The 22,049-nt window shown below is 40.6% G+C and overlaps 1 protein-coding gene across 2 annotated transcripts in view; it reads left to right on the top strand.

The window, feature by feature from the left end:
* myo1g (myosin IG) overlaps positions 1–13,794 on the top strand; it is a 44,329-nt gene extending 30,535 nt beyond the window's left edge. The window contains exon 22 of one of the 2 annotated variants that reach the window (XM_032534885.1): positions 13,108–13,794. In XM_032534885.1, the coding sequence (XP_032390776.1) occupies positions 13,108–13,270 (163 nt within the window). In that variant the 3' untranslated portion in view covers positions 13,271–13,794. Of the gene's footprint in view, positions 1–7,561; positions 7,865–13,107 lie in introns of those variants that run through there. The other variant, XM_032534886.1, reaches the window with a different exon arrangement.
* The last annotated feature ends 8,255 nt before the right edge of the window (positions 13,795–22,049 follow it).

Below are 22,049 nucleotides of genomic sequence, written 5' to 3'. Positions count from 1 at the left end.
GTACATGCACTTTAATGCCACCTGTTGTTTTTATCAGTCATTGTGTCATTAGTAAAATGTTTGATAACTGATTAGCTGGTGGAAGGAATTATACGCTTTTGAGACATGTTTTGGTTGTTTTGGGTGTGACATGAACTATTGTGTTGGCACTGCACTGGGCTGACAGTTTTTTTTTAAACTGGCATAAATATTTTCTACTGGAAAGGTGCCAGTTGAATCTACAACATTTTGACGCTACCCTTTTAACAAAACACCATCTATTTGATGTCAAAAAGTAAGGCAAACTTAAAATTATCTCTACCATACTACATTTGTCTATTAAACTAATTTTCTTAAACTTACAAAGTGCCCTTATCCTATGTTTCTTAAACATAAACATTCCTTTGAAATCATATTGACAATTGGATATTGACAGGTTGTAGTAGTTTCCGGGCTGTCTTGGTAGTTCATTTAGTTTAGCCCAGCAAGATTCAGAAGCACTACAGGAACATTCAAGGTTTTTTATACAGAAGAAAGAAGCAAAAAATTGTTTTTTGCTCCTACTGATCATTTGTTTGTTTGTTATAAGATGAGACCGGTTTTCATTAGAACCAAACACTACAGCAGCTGATTTCACTCATTAGAAAACGTTCAACAGAGACAAATGAATAAGTGATTGTGAAGTGATTGTTTGGAGAGAAAACTTGCAGCCTTTTCGGGTCTCGGTGTCCCACGAATAAAAAGCACAGATCAGATTCAGAGTTACTGGTCAAAGACCCCTGTTAAAATGAAGTCCATTAACGCAGCACAATTACGCAAATCATACTCGTGGCATTTATCACTGTCATAGTTGTCGGTGTCGGCGCCCCGCTCTAAATAACTACTGTGAAATGAATCAGTTACGCTGACATTTATCACATTTATCACTCGGAACCTGATTTGTCATCGCTGTTTATAAACGTGATTCACATCCTCCCCCGTTCATCTCTGCCAGACTTTATTTGAATGGCACAACATTTTACACACACAGACTGTTTTGGTTTGTGTGTGTGTGTGTGTGTGTGTGTGTGTGAGTGTGTTGTTGTTGTTGTTGTAAGTACGGTCTGCTGTGAGGGCACCCAGTCTGCAGTGATTGGTCTCCCAAAGTATTAATCTTCTAAATCTTGCCAGGACCACAACGAGTGACGTAGAGAACAAACGCACTGTGGAGCTCGTCTGGTGGACACTCATTGTACTTATGCCAAAGTCCACCAGAGACTTTATAACCACTTTATAGTTTGGACTTATTATATACGTGTTTTAAGAAGTTTGAAGGTTAATTCTTGAAAAAAAAATTCTTCTGGGCATTTTTCAGCCTTTATTTTGACAGGACAGATGAAGACATGAAAGGGGAGAGAGAGGGGGGGACTGACATGCAGCAAAGGGCCACAGGTCGGAGTCGAATGCGGGCCCACTGCGACCAGGAGTAAACTTCTATATGTGCGCGCCCACTCTACCAACTGAGCTATGGGCGCCCATGCATCATGTATTTTTAAACACATGATTAAAGCTACTTACACATACTTAATGACACACCACCATTCATAGTTTCATGCCCTTCATACACCCACACACATATGTACCTATGCTGCTATAATGCACACATTACTATCTGCAGTATGCTTTAGAAACAGTTATTTTCATTAAGGATGGCAGTTTCCGCCATAGTGGTGAAATACACTCAGTTGCCAGTTTATTAGGTACACCTAGCAAGAATGAATGCAGTCTAATACAACAGTCCTGCAATTAATCATACATTCATAAATGTCTAATGTTCAGTTTTGGTTGAACCTGTTTTGGAGAGCTATTTTTTTTAACAACTTTATGATAATTTGTGAGGCTATAATTTCTATTTTCATGGTTCATTTGTATTGCGTTATACTAAGAGGTGATGTTTTTAAAGAAACCCTCAGTTGAGCCTTATTCATAGTCAAGAGCCAGTTTATGTTTTTATGTGATTTCTGGTCTCATGTAGAGATAAAATATAAAATGAGCTGTCAGCTCACTCACATCAGTTTGATGGTGGTACTTATGTTCAGTCACTTATTTTGTTTTTGCAGCTCAGAGGCCCAGCAGACGGCAGCCGCATGAGGGTGTGTGTTCCCACTTTTATGAGTCTTTCTGTGTGTATGTTCAGCTAGCTGATCCCGGATCCCCGGTGAGGCTTTTGTGGGTTTTACGAGTCTTAGACTTTTGGTCTGGGTTTTGGGGTTTTTAGAGGGGGGTTCTTGTAGCAGCTGCATGGCTCTGGTCGGGGTGCGATGAGCGTCGTAGAGGAAAAGTCGTCCATCGGGATTCAGTTTCAGCTCTCCGCCTGTCTTTGTGCCACCATCTGCAGTGAATGGAGGGGGTCGCAACCTCTGCTCATGAGACAAAGTCAGGGGTGAGCTGTTAAGTGTGCGAGCATGTGCGAGGGGGAAGAGGAGGGAGGGATGAGGAGGATGACAACACATAAACACACTCCTCTGCTTGTCTTAAGAGTCACGCGCACGTCAATTTTAGTTTACGAGGTTTGAAGATTGGTCAGGGGGGGAAACTGTCAATGGAGCGATTGTGTTTTTTTTCTTATCTCTGGAAATGAAACACAAGAGTGTGGGTCTGGGAGTCTGGGACTGTTTGGTGGCACAGTGAGTTGTACAAAACTGGGTCAGCTAAGGCAGAGTTAGAGGCACAAGGTAAAGTCTGACTTCAAAGCCTCTCTGTGTTGTTGGTGAGGACAAGCGAAGACAAGCTGTCTGGTTTTGTCATGTCACATCTGTCTCTTGTTCTCTCGGCGGAGCTCAGTCTTTTCCTCTCTCCTCCTTCCTGTATGTACCCTCATCCTCTCATCTCTTCTGCTTTCTCTTCCTGTCACCTGGGTCTGAGCTGTAGGCATGAATGAGGTGTGTGTTTTGTGTCTGATTACTGTGTGTGTGTGTGTGTGTTTTGGAGGGGGTTGGACCATCTGCTGGGACAGCTGGGGAGAGTATGAGTGGGCTAAAGGCAGGATTTAGGATATGATCTGCCCCGGCCTTAAAAGATTGAGGAGGATTCTTTACTTAAAAGGCAATTTGGGGGATTTCATTATGTTATTGATCATGGCCAGAGACTGTTTTCTGGATAGAATAGAAGTGTCTGCATTAGCTGTTATGATTCACCAAAAATTGCAGCGGTTAGTTTGTGCCATCTTAAAACACACACTGAAATGAAAAATGAATGTGAAGGTTTATATTTATAACACAAAGACAAGTTCTCGTCCCCTGTCCCTGCATTGATTGTTTTGCAATTTTTGCCAAGTAAAATATATAAAAATGGCATATTTAACTATTTATTAGTTTTAACGAGCCATGCAACCCACATAGCCAAATCCTAACCTATATTATAGTATGTATGTTGTTGTTTTTAGTCATGGTTCCTCCGCTGCATTACAGAAGCTAACAAAGTCAACAAACAACCTCATCTTCATTTACAAGTCTGCCATCTATGGTGTCAAATCCAAAATGCTTCCCCACATTACTTGTCACGTGGGCTGGTGGTATGATTATCTTTTCTGGGGGTCAGATGGACAGCGCATTTCACAAATGCCCTGCTCTGAAGTTCAACAAAAAAAAAAATATATATAAAATGCCTTTTTTCTCTTCCTGTAAAACATTAAAACATGAATGAAATTAATCATCCTGCCCTCGGTGTGTAATCCTCCAATCCAATGTGATTCAAGGTGACCTGCTAACACCTCAAATTTTATAAAATGGCACTTCATTAACTTGTGGGCAAACTTGCCTTTTATGAAGCTCGGCGCTGTGGCCAGAGGCTAGGTCGTCTGGACGTCCGTCTCATTTTTGGGAAGGCGATATCTCAGAACCCCCTAAAAGGAATTTCTTTACATTTGGCACAAATGTCTACTTGGACTCAAAGATAAACCGATTTGATTTTGGCAGTCAAAGGTCACTGTGACCACGCAAAATGTATTTCACAAATGTCTAATAGGATAAAATGATGAAGTGATGGCATTTTATATCCAAACGGTCAAAGGTCAACTTCACTGTGACATCATAATGTTCTTCAAAAATGCTTTTGTAGCCGTTTAACGCCCAACCTCAGGAACAGAAGGGGAGACTTTTGGTTGGATACTGAATTGGTGACACTAATATTGGTGCCCACCTTGAAACTGCTGTGATTGTATATATCTTCTGTGCTGCCGGTTTGAAGATGTTTATGAAGCAACCATGTTTTGCCAAAAAATACATTTAATACCTTTCATTAAATTGCTTTAAAGTCTTCATAACATACAGTATCTTATATGAGCCTGGACAGATATGGATGTAAACTGCAACTTGATGGGTTGGCAGAGGCATTTCATTTACTGTCTATTCCTCTCCAAGCAGCTCTCCTCTCCAGCATTTTCTGAATCAGCACTTTCAGTTATGAATATGAAAAGACCTGGGACGGTGTTGCATTAATAGGAATCTTCTGGGTCACCCCCTCCCTTTCCGTGGAAGAAGCAAGAAAACGAGGAGTGAAAAAAAAACCTGATTTCATTAACTTCAAAGCATATGTGAGGGGTCTTGTGATGCGGCTTTAATGGCCGAAGGCTCACTGTGACCGGTCACTGCTCTCGTAGGACCTGTTGACTTTCTCGTTTTGACCCCGCGGACGTCAACAGTTTTGTCGGTTAGTGAAGGCCCTCTCTATTCTAAATTCACTTTTTAGGTCGTAAAAGGCGTCGTTGAAAGCTCTTGAAATAGCCTGCTCTGTTTCCCCGCCTTCCCATTTTTCTCTCCATCAGTGTCTGTCCTCAATGTGTTCCTCTCTCGGCCGCTGCAACAGGAGAAGCAGCTTGTGCTCTGAACTCACCTCAGTCAGCTCGTCCCCCGCGCACACTTCTTGTTCCCTTGTTTTGTCCTTTTATTTTCATGTGTTTTTTTGCCCCACAGCTTGTGATCTGGTTTTAGTTTTGTTTTCATACACGGCTCAGGATCAGTCCTCATGCATTGCTTATCATGTGGAGAGGAACCAGTGGTGCAATCTAACTAAATGCATTTACTCAAGTACTATACTATACAAGCACTACATACAAATTTGAGGTACTTAATTTTCTATTCATGCCACTTAATAATTCAACTCCACTTTAATTCAAGGGAAACTGCACTTTTTCCTCTACTTTAATTTGACAGTGTTAGTTACTAGTTACTAGTTAGATTTTTGTACGCAAACCATATGAAAATGTACAGCTGAAAATAAATTGGCAACTTGTCATTTTTTGTGCAAAAACATTTCATGGTTCCATCATCACAAATGTGATGTAAATGTGTTTATTAATTATATTGAGCTTTGGACAGTTGGTTGGACTGAAGAAACGTTGTGAAGGAGTCACTTTAGGATCTAGGTAATTGTGGCTATTTTCTGAATTTTCACAAACCAAACAATCAATCGACTTATGGAGAAAAAGATCAGCAGATAAAAGAAAATAATCATTAGTTGCAGTCCTATCCCGAATAGTTGAAAATGAGCTCCACTTCGACCAACTACAGCAGTAAAATCCTGCTTTTACATTAGTGCATGAGTAATAATAATCTAATGATATAAATTATAGTATAACAGTCACAGGGGAGTACTTTTGCTTTTAATACTTGAAGTACTGTATATTTTCCTGTTTATACTTTTATAAGTTTTCAATGCAGGACTTGTAACAGAGTTTTTTAATTTTTTAACTAGTTCTTCAGAAAAGGATCTGACTATGTCCTCCACCCCTGGGAGTAACTGTGGCAACATCTTTTAAACCAGGTGGACGTAAATAGTTTATGTTAACGCTGACCTATTTCTTTCTGTGTTCCCATACAGTTGGCAGGTGTTGTTGTGCCTGAATCCGTTGATTACAGCTGGTCTGCGGCGTGTGACTGACATCAGCACGTGTGTGAATAGTTTAAATACGTTTTTTACCCTAACACACAACCATGACATTTGTAAGCACATCAGTGTTCAATATCTATAAGTAGAGCTGGCACCAGTGTTTTACATACATCTTTCATGTCATGACCAAATAACTGTATTAAGATAAAATGAGTCACAGTTGTCATGCCTAAATTGATATTATTACATTGTAAGGTCACATAGTAAAGTCTGACATATTTAAGAAGCTATGTATTTTGCCAAGGAACATGATTGCCACCTTTTTCTGTTTAACCAACCCTTTAAATGTAAATCAGTTGTATGTACCATGTACAAAGGTCCAGGTAGATGAAGAGGAAAGATTTAGCATTATGATGGGATTGGTGGTGTAGTGAAAGACTCAGAAACACTTAATATTTTACATCATATTCTCCCTATTAGCTCATTCCCACTCGTTTACATTGAAGACACTGTGCCGTGGCGGAGCAGATTTTGTAAAGCCATTCTAACTGGTGCCTTAGTTAGTAAATTTCGGGGACTTTCTGTTCGAGCATCTCAAAGCCTCCTGGGCGCACTCACAGATTCTGCGATTGACCTCAAAACTGCACCACCATCAAAAGGCCTCTTTGTGGATTCAAACGGCGCACACGTGCTGCCTTTAAAGCCACCTCAGAGTGCAACAAATGGATTCCTCAGCAATATTTTTCATTCCTCACAACAGTCTTACTGTAGTGTCGAACACTACACAGCAATTCATCTGTAAAAAGAATTGCAGTTTTTATCTCAAGAGGCACATGTTTTAGGGCTAGGCAATGTAGAGCAAAAATAATGTATCTGTACTTTTAGGCTGAATGGTGATATGTACTGTATATATAGTATTTTCTAGTAAACAAGCTTATCTGTCTTTTTGCTGAGAGCAAAGGGAAGTCTCAGAGAGATGAGTAGACACATGCTGCTTGCTCGATCACTTTTTGAGCTCTGGACCGATTGGGCAACTGGCTGATTTTATTAACTGATCCGATGTAAGTTTTTACTGGCTCCAGGGTAATCTTTATTGTAGTGAGAGAGTGAGCCGGGCAGAAGGAACAAGGGGCGGAGTTATGTGAAGTGTGTGAGAGAGATGCACTGGCACGACTTTACAGTAGAAACGGGTTATGTAGTGCAACCTCAAACTGCTGGTTCAGTATCAATATAAAGGGAATTGTCTCATCCCATCCCATCTTGTTTGGAAATATATCAATATAATGTAAAAAGTCCATAAACTGTACCAACCATCCCTAACATGTTGGAGTTTTCACTCAGCGGATGTTTGGCCCGTATGATGAGTTCAAAAACCATCACTAACAACATGTCCAATGCTCCTACTGCATGATAACCACTGATAGCGATCCACTGTCATCCTTTATTGATAATCAATTTGATCAGACAATCGGCTCCCTGTGTTCTCTGTTATCGCAGAAGGTGGTCTTCAGAAATAATCAGCAGCACTGAGGAAATTAGTGAAGTCAGTGCTGTTAAACTACATCACACTTGATGACACACATTTGTGATTCACGTCATGTGCATGTATAAGACCATAGTGTTGCATCTTAAAGGATGTCTGCGCCACATATAGAAATCACTCTTCACGCGTTAGCTCTGCTGTTGTTACAGTGTGACTCATTTTTTTTCTCAGAATGCCCCCTTAGGAGACTCAAGATGCAGGGTGCAGCTGGTTGAGATAGGCCCACTGTTTCTGATGACGGTGATGGTAATTTTAATGGATGACGAACACTAGGATGCCAAAGCGAACCCTGTGATGATCTGCTCGCCACCACCTCACCCCCAAGAACTCAAGTGACCTCGGCCCACGTTGCCTCCGCGGCCGGGGCTGCAAATGCTGCAGATGCTGCTGTTGCCCCAGAGATAGTTGCCAGGCAGCTGGGGAATTCATAATTAAGATTGCAAGGGGAAATTACAGCCGTGGGTTGACGAGTGGGTGTCAAGTCTGGTGGTGAGGGAGGATGGAAGGGATGAAAGGGGGTATGTGGGATGGAGGGGAGGGGCTCTGATGGATGGAAAACTACAGGTGAGCGTGAAATTACTTCCTCTTATTAGTCTTTTTTTTAAAGTAAAAGTTTGACATTTTAGGAAATATACTTGTTAGATTTAGATGAGGAGATGGATGTTGCTCTCATGTGTCCTTTCAATATAAGACTAGAGTCAGCAGCTGGTTAGCTTAGCTTAGCATAAAGACTGGAATAACAAAATAACAAAATCTGCCTACCAGTACCTCTAAAGCTCACTAACTAACATGTTGTCTCTGCTGTTTAAGCTGTATAAAAAAGTGTAAAACGTACACTTTGTTGGCCGTTTATAGGGTTTATGGACTGAAATATTTCTTGGCTTGAGCAGTTGCAAGATAACTAGAAGTTACTGTTCGCAGCCAAGAAATAGTCTGGCACAAAAAAAACACCATAAAACCGCAACTTGACAGTTTTTTTACCAATTAAACATAACGTGTTAATGATTCAGCTTTAGAGTGGCTAGCAGGTGGATTTTGTTAGTTTGATAGAGCCGGGCTAGCTTCCCCCCCTCATTCCAGTCTTTGTGCTTAGCTAAGCTAAGATAAATTTACCCCACAAATATGAGAGTGATCTTCCCAATCCAGTCTTAGTGTGGAATCAATGCATTTAGTACACAACAGTACAGCGTTTTCCTGAGTTTTAAATGGCAATAGGTCGTTTTCAGACAGCAAAAGAGACTCTTACATTACACTCTATATGCTTCTGCAGAGCCAAGTAAAAAAAGCACTGTGTGACACATTTGACACACACATTTTGTGATAGCTGAGAACAACACTATGCGTCTGTGGTAGCCTTAGAAAATTGTTTCTCACAGTAACCAAACGTGTAAACTGATGCATTATTATTATTATTATTATTGTTTTGTGAGCTGTTTTTATGTGAGCTACCTCAGAGTTTAAGGTAGGGTTGCTCTAAGTTTAGATAACTAAAACTACTTTCTTATGGTCACGGAACGATCATGGTCATGGTCTTGATTGTTAGTTGAAGAGCGGATGCAAGCCGCCATGTCCGGTAGCCTCCACCTCAACCTCCTCCCTGAGAGGTTTGGCAGCACTTAACGTCATGCTACTTCTACTTTTGTTTTTGAAGAAAGGTTTTAAGAAATGACAGAGGCTGTTGTTTTTGTTTTGGGTGAGGAGAGTCATGGACAAACTCATCACAGCCACAGCACTTTTGGTTGCTGTACTGTACGTTGCGCATAGATTCTGCAGCAATTAAACATGTCTTCCATTTTATACAACGATGGCTCTTGTTTATAGCCCAGCTGTGTTTGAAGAGTGACAGCTGGCTGTATTTAATCATGGACAGTCTCAGCCTCCAGACTTCAGCAGCAGAAAGCTGCACCACAACTCTTTGCAGACGATCATCCACAGTCCTCAGGCGCAGCCAGAGTTCTTTTTCAACACTGCTGGTGTCGGGTTTCACTCGTGGTAATCGGTATGATGAGATCAGTATCATACACAAAATCAACACCCAGTGGAGGTCAGTGGGTTTCTGTGGCAGGGGTGTCACTGCTCCAGTGGGACAGGACAGGTGGTTTAGGGGATTCAGCAAGGCGGGGTTTGAGGCTGATGAGAGGCCAAGTGGAAAAAAGAGAGCAAGGCCACACCTGTTGGAGTGACATATGATGAACGGTGCCATAGATTTAGAAACATGTTCAAATTATTTTGTAAGCATATAATGTAGCAGCACTAAAGAGGCTTTTTGAGAAAACTTGAAATACTTCAGCTTCTATGACAAACTGGTGTTATTTCACAAGAACTTTGTTATTTACCCCCACTGAAACGCGGGGTGAGCCTTATCTTTGTTCTTTTAGACCTCTGTTATCTTGACCCTAGTCTATATCCTTGACGTTCCACTTCCGGGATTGCTCCAGTGCCTCAGGAAATTCCACCAGATGCATGTATTTTTGCTGATTTCCGTTTCCTTCCAATTTCTTTTTTGTTGGAAGTTTAAACTCTGGTAAATTTATGAGGACTATGGTTGACTGCACCTCAGATATCTGCAGGGTAAATTGAGACAGCTAGCTAGACTAAATTTCCAATCAAAGTTTTCTCTCGCACAACTATTTAGCAGCAGCTACGTTTGGAGCTTAGCGCCACCCATGACGATTTTGATTGGTTTAAAGAAATGGCAATAAACCAGAGCATGTTTTTCTAACATCCCAGAATGCTGTGAGGACTAGCCAGACCCTTCTCTGCTCCCCAGCGTGTGGATGGTCTGGCAAAGCGAGACTATCTTGACCCGGTTTCAGGTTGCAGGTTGGGTTTAGTTGGTCTTATGCACGTGGTTCATGTTTGGCTATGGTTTAATGTAGTTCATTAAGCAACTTCTCTCTTTCTCTCTCTGAATGTGCCAAGTATCTGCTTTGGTGCTAGTAATGTGTCTCATGTTGATACCTAATGCCCAGTAGGAAGTAGGAAAGAGACAGAAGGCCAGATCCACCTAGGCTTTTGTGCCAGATGTGACACATTCTGCCCCAAACACACGTCTGACGGTATTTGTCAAGCAGACGCACCAGGCTGGAGTCACAGTTTGCATGTCATTTGTGCGAATGTCTGCAAGGTGCGCCTCTCTCCTCATTGCATATGCATTTAGGAAGGATCCCGCAAATAAAGACCTTGTTAGACCTCTAATAATAGAACTGCCCCCCACCCCACAGATATGGAAAATGTGCTTCTTTGCGGTAACCGAGAGTTAAATGATAAAAACATCAGTTTGATCTCTTTGAGCTCAAGAAAAGCTCCATGACATGTTCAGCCTAGCTTAGAACAAAAAGACTATAAGCATGCGCTGTACAGTTAGATTAGTTAGATTTCATCAAAAGAAACAAAACGTTGTGCCTTCCATGCTGTTTGCATGATTGTTTGTTTGTTCATTTAGTTAAACTAAACTGAAGATGTCTGACTGGACTTGACCCAGCTGTTGTGTGTCTTAACAAGCACTGTGTCCCCTTTTTACATCTCTTTCTCTACATGTTCATTTTGAAAAGTAAACTTTTGACAGAGCTACACAAATAATGTACCAAACAAACTTCTGCAATATACTGCCAATGAGCTGTTTTTTTTAAATAGTACAGTTTGTACTGTAATATGCAGTTTTTTTACTGAGGAGTTTTATTATTCAGTGTACAGCATATTCAATACGTTTAGAGTGTGGTGTCTCTAATCTCAGATTGCAGTCGGTCTGATGCTCTCACCTGGTGTGTGTTTCTACTGTATCCAGAGAACTCTTGCATAACAGCTAAAACATTATGTAATATTTTTAAAATTAAGTTCACCTTTCAAAAGCGGGACTTCATCTTATTTACAGCCAGTGTTTTTGAAGAGGACTTGTCAATCCGGGGAGAATAGGACACTAGCAGTTTGAAACGGTAGGTTGTTCTTGCCAAAGGAGGCAGACAGTTGCCTTGGTAGCTCTGCTTATCAGTCACATCTTCAACATTCAAAGGCTTCCACAATTAGCTGGCTGGCAAATATTTTTAAAGCCTTCATGTTGGGTTCAAACAAAGTGTATTAATGGATAGACGGACAAAAATCGATATACAGTCACAAGAGAAATGGAAATATCAACCACACACTCATAGTCTCCTGGGCCTATGGCTGTGACGTAGGTGGAACCAGTACAAAGCTCTTTGTAAGCCCTCTTGAGACTGAGCCCTGTGCTGGGCCAGCCTGTGTTTGTGAGGTCTCCGGCAACGCCAGGCTCAGGCTCAGGCTGCAGGATCCCCGAGGGCCGAGAGGAAGCTGCGACTTCTCAGTGGATCATCTTCAGCTGACTGTGCAGCAACCGGCCTGTCGAGCAAGCAGAGCCACACTTTCTTTGTCCCAGCTGTCAGCAGAGAGATTGGGGGGGGGGGGGGGGGGGGATGTGGCTGTCAGTCAAAATCAACCATCAGTGGAGGGTAAAGTGATCAATAACAAACTCACTGTTTTAATTAACCATTTCATTTTTTTCCCCAAAGTCATGTTTTTGGGGTAAATTTTCCCATTATGAAATGAGACAAAATCTCAATGCAGGTCTTTCGCGTCCATGAGGAACTGTTCCAGGGTCAAAGATGGTTCAAGGCATTCAAACACAACTCGGTGTTTTGACTCCCTGAGTCAGAGATGTTGTAATCTCACGCTACGGGACCATCCTCCACAGCGCTGTAGAGGAGGGTCTGGCTAGTCCACGTAACATTCCGGGATGGGAGGAAAAGTGTTCTAGTTTATTGGCCTTTCTTTAAACCAATCGCAATCGTTATGGGCGGTGCTAAGTGCCAGACAGAGCCCTAGTGCTGCTGCAAGTTAGCCTCTGGAAGGAATTTCCAGTGTGCGCTTAAAAGTTGTTTTAATCGTGCAACAGATAACTCAGGTTGGACAGATAGTCTAGCTAGCTGTCTGGATTTACCCTGCAGAGATCTGAGGAGCAGCTAACTATAGTCTTCAGAAATCCACCGGAGTTTAAAATTCTAACACAAAGGAAGACGTAGGTAACGGACATCCAGACGAAAAGAGCGTGATCCGGCGGAGTTTCCAGCGGCACCTGAGCAATCCCAGAAGTGGAACGTCGTGGATATAGACCAGAGATGTTGCGATTATATCTAGATATTGGAGGGCAACGTGGTTGTCTGCAGAAACACAACTGCTCCAGTTTGGCAGTACTTTAGCTTCTCTGCAAACATCTGAATAAGAAAAATAAACTGTATTTTATTTCATTAGTCCTAAAGATATTGAGCTCTAATATTAGACGTTACTATTAGAGTTTTTAAGCTAACTTTTCTTGAAAACATCTAAGTAAAATGCTTTGTTTTGCATAAAAACAAACCATAAATAAAAGCATGCTGTAAATTTACCTAATTCTCCAATAATATCTATCTTGAAGCAACTTTGTTTCAGAATTGTAGCAACAGTTGAAACGTGGTCACTATTTTCAGTTACTGCAATCCATGTCATATATCAGTGCATTGAACTCTTTGACATACATATGCATATTTTGGAAATGTCACAAAGTCCCTCGTGTATGGGGCCCAAGTGTTAGTTTGGGATTAGGAAATAACATGAGGATTAAGAAAAAAGGAATGGAAAGGCATGTAGTGGAGAAAGCAAAGCGTGGGAATAAACTTTCTAAATATAGTAATGCAAAAATGTGTGTTTGTCTTTTTCTCTTACAGTATAAGAAAAGTCCGCTTTCCCGTGAAGGTTTGCCGTTCAGCCGTGCAAGTTCACATGCGTGGAAAACTAAAGAGCGTCACCGTAGAAACCAGGCCGGGCCAAAGCCATGCAGATTTCAAGAAGAGCCGAGATGGTTTCATCCTGCTCGTCCCCGCTAACTAACAGCACGTCGGACCGAAACACCAACCACTGGACCTCGACTACACCACTGCAGCTCTGCGTTCGGGGAACTGGTCGCTCAAACTTTGTCTTGAAAAGCAACCGTTTACTAGCAAAGATGGTTTAAATATTTAAATATCAAGTGTTCACCCAGAGCAGTGAACTTCAGAAAGATTCTTATGTCGCTGTAGACACTCAGGACACACCTATGATACTGTTTTTGCTTTTAATGTTGAATAAGATATTTGAAGATATTTTCTAAAGACAAGATGGAACAAAACAGAAGTAAATGCACTTTTGATATGACAAGTTGTAGATTACAATTAAAACAAAAAAAAAACAAGACCAAAGATTCCAGATATATTTTTGTACATTGAGTTAAATTTTATTAAATGAGAACCATTTTTTGTGCCTTGTCTCATGCTGTTTCCTTAAAAAAAAGGCAGACTGTGACAATTGGCAGAAGTAATAAAAAAGGGGAACAAGAAACGCAGTAAGAACAAATAAAATAAATTATTCAAGAATTAGTGAAGCAACCTCTCTGTGTGTTAATTTCTCTCTAATGACCAGGCTACATTATAAAATGATTAAATGTTTTTTTTCCTCAAAAATGCTTTTGGGGCTTTGAATAAAAACTGAAAACAAAAATATGAATGAAAGATGTCAGGATCTTCAGTGTTCTTTGATCGATAGGATTTACTGTACAAATAGTCCATTTAAAGTCTCAGTTGTATGTTGCACTTCTCCACCCTGCAGGAAGTGGCGTTTAATCCAAACTGTTTTCTGAGCAGCAGCAAAAAAATTGAACTCAGTGACGCAAAAGCTGTTTCCTCTCTTCTCCCTTTGGTGTCCTCTGGATCATATCAGCTGGGTTGATAAGCACACATGGACGCTGCAGACATTATTTTACAGGATTTCTGAAGACTGAAGTTAAAAACCTCTAATGCGCCAAGGTGTTCAATATAGTCAAACATACAGTCAAAGAAATCTTTGGTTACACTTTATTTGAAGGTATCTACATAGGAGTGACATGACACTGTAATGAACGTGTCTTAAACTTAAACAAGTCAGAAACGTTTATGACATTAGTTTTTGGCATGACAGGTTAAGGTTAGGGTTCATGTGTCAACACAGTGTTTTGTCACTCTTACGTAGATACCTCCAAGTAAAGTGTTACCACGTATGTTCTTACTTCTCTATTATGGCGTCTAGCATGCAAATTTGGTTTCATCTGACCAATCTTTTGAGACATCTGCGATTTCAGCCTCAAAACAATGGAGGTGGATACAATTTGTGTGCTCACAACATTGAAAGATTATATTTAGACTAGAGCCTGATCCAGTTTTATACAACCCTCCTCTGCTGTAGGACAAACACAATGCATCTCTAAATAAAATGTGTGAATTTATTGTCCTGTTAGAAACTGAGCTAGTGTTAGCTTGCATACATGCTTACAGATAGCTTGGAGAGCTAGTTCAGTAGCAAATGTTAGCAAACTGAAAAGGTATATGCTCTTGTATAATGGTTATTTCTCAGTCCACTGACCTCATGAATTTTCTCCACTTGTTGCTACTTTTACAGTAGTTGAGCATTTTAGCAAAATGCTAAACAGTTTAGCATTAATCTTATATTTGTCACTTGCCACAGTGGCCGCTGTTCAGCTAAAGTTAAATAGTGTCTCTTTAAAAGAGCACTCCAATTTAGCTTAAAGAAACTCTAATTTGATGAAGCAGAACCAGAAACCACACCTTTTTCTTCCTTGTCTTCTTTCTGGCGCTTACATTTCCCACAATGCAACTTGAGTGCTGACTTTTCTATCAGAGATTCCTTCTAACTGTACACCCGATCACAGATCACATGAGGCAATTAATCAGACTCCGCGCAGCTCCCCCTTTAAACAACTTTTTGTAAAGTTTAAATACCAACACAGATGAAAACATCCACTATTAGACCTATGTATCGGTGAAGCTTTAAATTTAGTTACTGAACTGCCCATATTTTCTTCAAAAGGTGGATATTTCTAGACTGGCAATGCCAGACTAATTTGCAGATGTGTATTAAGGTCCTTTCAGAGGAAGAGCGATCAACGCGCCCAAAAGTTTATTCACTTAGTAAGTTCAGTCTGAGAGCTTTATTTTGTTGTCCGCTGTCAGTTTTCTTCCTGTCTCTCTACAGAGTGACCTTAGTGACAACCGGCCCTCACTGCATATGTGTATATATTGGGGGGGGTCCATGCAGATGTGTGATGTTTTTTTCACGACATGGAAACACAACATACTGTTTTGTATCTCTATAATTTACACCGCCCTCAGCTAAATCTCCAGTTGTTAATTTAACCCTGAGATACTGTGCAGCATACATTCACACCTATGAGTGTCAATTTAACACTTCTGAACAGCCCTGCACCTCCTCAATCAACACTCTGCAACATCAAATAACTGCAAAAGCAAATGTTCCCTATGCCCTTAGAGAGAAATTAATCTCTGTTTTGCCGTGGTCTGCTTTTCTGTCTGCACATAATAGTTGCAAATGTTATGTCTTTGTCATGTGCTTACAAGTCTGTTAAAATATTATTTCAAGACATTGGATCAGGTTTATCAGTTTTAAATAAATGCTCAATATCCACTATTGACACACATCGATTTTTAGCACTTTACTGTAGTCGATTTAGACAAAAAGTGTCTGAGAAAAGACAATATGATGTAATGTTTAAATGCAGTTACTACAACGAGTATTAACTTCATGCTCCCAATTTATCAGTTAAAGGCTACAACCTTCAAACTGTTTGAAACCAGCGTAACCACTCTTTAAGTGGACGGGATTTTATACATAGCTTTCCTTTTCTTTATTGAAGTGGCTGTGGTAACGTCTAAAATACAATGGTGCACTCGACATGCCGTCTCAGCGTCATCAAGATTGGGGGGTCTGAAAACAGCACTTATCAGCTACTGAAAAAGTCCTCCTCAGGCGGTTTGACACCAATTCACACCTTCTACTCTTGTAACTCTTAATGATTCTCACATGACTGCAATGTGACCTTAATCGATCACAGGTAACGTCAACGTGTGAACAACCTGGAGGAAGTTGAAATGCCTGGTTGTGTGACCATAGTAGTCAGAGAACAGATCCTGAATGAAAGATGATCTGTCTTCTAAAATAAAACAGCAAATCTAGTTGTTATTTGGATTTAGTGCTTCTTGATACTTCTGAGACCCCCAACCATGATTTCATTTTTATCAATGAGGGACAATACTGGGGAAACAAAAGGAGCCAAGTTTATTGAAATACCATGGTTGAGAAGAGAAACTGCAGGTTTCTGATGGGAAATTAAAGTGCAGTGTTTTGGTGTCTGAATGGTATTTCATATCTCACAAGGGGCTAAGCGAGCCTCAACAAGCGTACCTCCTATGGAGCCATTTAGTTGCTAACAAGCCATCACCAGCCGTTAGCGTTCCATTGACTGCCCTTCATTTTGGCGCCACTTTGACAGCAAATAACTTAACATCTGAAGTGTTTAAAGACTCTATTTGTCCACTGTTTATTTCTAAAGAAACATGACAATGTATAAAAGGCTCCATTACCTTGTAGCTCATGTTATAGCCCCGTAGCAGGTTTTTTTGTAAAACTGGGCTAATGATTGTGTCATAACCACGTGACTCACTGTTGTACAGTAGACAAATTACAGGACAGTACGGGAGAAGATCGCAGACAGTTTGGACCCACATTATTTGTTTTAGTTTAATTACTGATGTTAACTAGCATTTTAATTAGCAATAATTAGCCTGTGCATATGTTATTTCCTAACATATACCAACACTCTCCGTCTCTGCAAGATTGGGAATGATTGAGATTGAGATTCTCTTGGCACAGCTACCAGACTTACAACTTTCAGACAAGTTGCTCATGTCACATCTATGTCTTCAAGCTCCGTTGGAGGCTGGGCAGTAACACTCAGCCATCCCCGGAAAAGTGCTTCTAATAGATTATAGTGCTATCTGTTGCAAGTCCGTGGCTTTGTCCATTTCTTTGACTGTCTATGACATCTCACTGTCACCACCAATGCAGCCCCTGGCATTTTAATGCTGGGCTGGTTTCAGTCTGACTACACGATTGGAGTTAAGGACACACCTGTACGCATGGCAAAGTATCCTGTTTTCTATTGGGGTACTCCAGATGCAGTTTAAGGGTGTAAAACCAGCATAAGAACAAAGCTTCCGAAACAAGGATATAAATCGATTTTGAGCCCTCTTATGTCTATAAAACGTGACCTGCATTACCCATATTTGTCTTTTCCTCTAGGTTCTAGTAACTAGGTGACCCAAGCCAGCAGCTGCACAGCAACACATTTATTTGCCAGCACTTTTGGTGTGCTCAGTTATTTAGAGATCTCATTAGAGGGATGTGCGGGTAAACATCCGGCAGAAATAGCCATCCTCCACCCATCTCAGCCCCTTTGCTCTCTTTGCCCTAATTTGAAAACAAATTGTGTTTAGTGGTTAAGTTAATTAGTCTGATTTGGTCAGAAAGCACAAATCTTTTGTGGAGTCAGAAGTCTGAATGCTCACCACAGCTGCAGAGGGAACTCCTGTCCAAGCAAATGACCAAGATTTGTTTATTTAAATGCCACAAACATCGTCTCATCCTCAGTCTCTGCGGAGACCATCAGCTGCTCCATGATAAACTGGACGCTCTCCTCCCAGTTACAGCTCCACCAATCAGACGACCCTGTGTGTGTGTGTCAGCCCGACATATTCAATCAGAAACAGAGATTATAGTACATACGCTGATATATTTGTTTGTGCAATCCTTTTTATCATTAACATAAAAGCCATGATTTATAAATTGAGTGTAAAATAAATGCAAATCCAAACATGTCCCCTCCATCACTGATTATTTGATACACACACATTTTCTAAACAGATGAACCAATCTTCAGACCAAACGAGGACATTTGGACTCAGCAAAGCAAAAGAAAATTCACATAAGATTTATTTTCATTTTAGATTTTCTTTTCTTTTTTTCTTCTTTTTTTTCTTCTTTTTCTGTGTTCCGCTTCACGTTGCCAGAGCTATTTCTTCCCAATAATTTCCCCAATCATTTTCTTCTCTGACAGCTCCAATCACATCACCTCGTTGTGAGAGGCTTGTGAATGCAAAGCAGACTGACTTGCAGATATTGCAATCAGTCAGGGAGTTACAATGTAGCACCTGCTAATCAATACTTTTCATGCAAAGTTTGCTTTGGATTATGATGAAGTTTCTTGGTTTCTTATAGCAGTGCTTTACATGCAGGATTCTTCGACTTTAATCAAATTTATCAGGACTGGCAATTGTTGATGCAATCACTTAAAGCGGAGTGCAATTCCATTACAAAAAGACTGGCACCTGGTCCGTCTCTCTTTAGAGATTAGCAGCCCTGCAGCAAGGATTTGGTAATGAGTTGGAGAGGATTTACCAGTGGGAATATAATATGTGTCCTAGAGCTTCTGTGTTTTTTCCTCTAAATCCTCTCAGGGCAGACCGGCCACTGGTTTGGTGAGCGCTGCAGGTTTTTCCAGCATCCCTCCGTCATCAGGCTGAGGGGAGGTCACATGCTGGAGATTACAGTAACATGAGGGGGGAGATTGGTTTTTACTTTAGCTCGCTCTGAATCCACATGCCATCAGCCTCAGCGCTTACTAATCAGGCAATATTTGTGTTATGTTTGAGTATGTTCTGTTTCCTATTTTATTTTGATAGTTATGTTTTTCTGTCTTGTTTTACTTCCTGCATTTGGTTTTTCCGCCCTTGTGATCGTCTGATGTCTTTCACCTGTTCCCAGCCCTTGTGTCACCTGTCTGTTGTTATCTCGTCACCACTTGTATTTAGTCTCTTGTCTGTTGTCAGGTCATTGTACTTCATTGTTTGTGGTGGTCCGTGTTAGAGTGTGTCAACAACCCAGTTGGTCTGGTGTTCCTGATAGTTCGGTTTTCCGGTTTATGGGATTCTGCCAGTTCCTGTGTTTGGATTTTGCCTTCTGGGTCCACAATTCCCTGCATCGCATGACAATTTGATGATTCAGAGTGCTCAACCTTCAGCGTCTTATTGATATAGCATATCAAAAGAAAGAAGTAGAGTAGAAAAAGAGTAAGGAGAAGTAGTATGAAATGGTCTAAAATAAAATTCAAGTACAAGTGGCTCAACATTTCACTAGAGTACAACACTTACTACAGTACCACTGTTAGCCAGATATAAGATTTGTTCGATATTCTATTTGTTCGAGCCCTTTATGAAGCTTTTATGTGACCTCTGATTGCTCTTCTTTACAGAATTTGTTGTCCCCACAGGGTCCTCTGGAGTCCCCCCGGGCAGTGTCCTTCACCCAGTACTTATGGGTGCATGGCTGAGTGAACCATCTGCTCACTCAGTCAGAGTGTGCCAGCAGGCTACTGCTCTCCAAGGTCCCCAAACTGTCCCATTGATCTGAAAAGAATCTCACAGCAGACCAACCCCAATATCAAATTATTTTTTTGACTTCATTCTCAAGCTAGATGGTTGAAACTGTGCCAGAGTCAGAGTTTAAGTGCTTGAAATATGAATATGTAGGTCGCAATGGCAGTGACTGTTGTTTGTGAAATGACTGTTTTCTATAAACTCTACTTCTCGTATAGTCACTGTTGCTACTCTCTTTTTTTTACAATGATAACTGTGGCAGTCATCAAAAGTATTCATCATCAGTCATTTTCAAACAGTGGTTCCTTTATTGTTTAATGTTTATTCCAGCTTGGTTTAATATGAGAACCTTTAAAAATCTAATCTTAAAAAGGGGTCTTAAATATGCACTTGATAACATATTATTCTAAAAGTCTTAAGCTACATATACAACAGTTATATTAAATGATATTGTAACATCCAGAGGAAATACTAGTCTACATAATGGATGTGTTAGCTGCAAACAGTGATTTCAGTGTAACTTGTAACCCCACAAACTAATGTAGTTATTTAAGAAATGCTTGCTCCTTGGCCTTGGTTACTACTGTTGGTAGTGCGCTAGTTATCTTGTTATGCCAATGATTGCACGTTCTGTTGGAGCAGTGTAAACACAGTTAAAGCCTTCTCACACTTGCACGTGTGTTTTGCAAAGACGATAAAAAAGACAATGGCTGTTCTCATAACAGCAAAAGACTGTGCTCCCAAATAATGCTGCAAATTATTCAAGTTTATTTTCAATTTGATCTGACACAATCATTTGTGGGGAGACTGACCAAGAAAAGGGAGACTTGTTTCAAAACAGCTTGAATTGATAATGTCTCTGGACAGAGGCTGTTTTTTAAGGGTATTGGCTCCCAGAGGGCTGATAAAAGGCAGCGAACAGCAGCCGAGGCTTTCAGAAAGCCACTGGGAACACACTGAACCAGTATAGAAGTGGGAGGCAGAGAGCTGGGTGATTTGTGTCCTCAGAAGACAGGAGAAAGCTGGAAAGGACTCAGTCAGGCAGTGGCTGCCATCTGCAGCAATGGCTCTTCATCTCATTTAATCAAAGCATCTCGACCTCACCTCCCTCACCTCTCTGTGTCCCCAGCGTCGGCCACTGACCCCGGCTCCGACCAGCGCCATATGGTTTTTACCCTCTCACTCCGGCGTTGTGAACAGATTATGAATGGCATTTAAACGATCATTTTCCAATGCCATCAGACAGAGAGACCAGACAGATGCATCGCGCCTCACTAAGTAAGCTGCTTTGACTGAAAAGTCATTTTGAGTCTTAGTTTCATGGCAAACATCTGTTATGTGATAAAAATCTGAATGTTTCTGTTAAAACTGACAAAAAAATGAACTTATATTCTTGTCTTCCAGTCATGTGATGTTTTGCAGAGTCTTGACCTGTATTTCAGACTAATTGTTTGCAGAATGTCAGCAGCAGTGTGAACCCAGATATTGCAGCTCTTCTCATTTTCTGAAACACTTTTGAAAAACCAAATGTAATCACCACCTGATTTGAAACCGAGCAACACAGAGCATTTGTTCTTCAAAAAACTTGAAAGATTTAGCTTGTATGAAAAGTAAATGAAAGTGCCAGGTGTTGCTAGTCATTGTGTAAAATGGCCCATTTAAGAATCATTTATATTATACGCCTTTGGATTATATTTTGTGATGCATTATATGCTCACTTTTTTATTGCAGCTAGTAAAGGTGGAGCTAAGGTTTCTTTAGTTTATATACTTTTATATCATTAATATAAATATGCAAAGTAATGTTAACAGATAAATGGAGTGTAGTAAAAAGTACATTATTTATCTCCAAAATGTAGTAAAGAAGAAGTAGAAGTAGTGTATAACTAAAATACTCAAGTACAAGTAACCAAATGTTTTACCAAGTACAAGACTTGAGTAAAAGTACTTCATTACATTTCACCCTGCAGTGTATGATTCCACCACTGGTAATGCACAAACAGTTATGAGAAAATGAACCATGCCAAAGCAAGTGAGAAAAAATGTAAGATTGCGGGAAAAACAAGAGCACAGTTGAAATGCATAAGAGGCAGACGCTACTTAATGTGCACATAAACCCAGTTTTTCTTTCCTTGTCATTTTTAACTCAGGTCTGCTCCCAAAACAAAGCACTCTGAACGCTGTAGCACAGACCTTTCTGTTTCTGGGCTGCACAAATGTTCATATTATACTGAGAAGAGACTGTTGCACTGGTGTATTTCCACCTGTGGTCGGAGCAGAGAGGGTGGTGATTGACTGCAGAGACATGCTCAGATGAAGCGCAACCCCCCCCCCCCTCTGACAGGAAGCCAA

Source organism: Etheostoma spectabile, chromosome 14 (assembly GCF_008692095.1).
Source record: "Etheostoma spectabile isolate EspeVRDwgs_2016 chromosome 14, UIUC_Espe_1.0, whole genome shotgun sequence".
In the NCBI taxonomy this organism is placed as follows: domain Eukaryota; kingdom Metazoa; phylum Chordata; class Actinopteri; order Perciformes; family Percidae; genus Etheostoma; species Etheostoma spectabile.
This window is presented reverse-complemented; position numbering and strand designations above follow the sequence as displayed.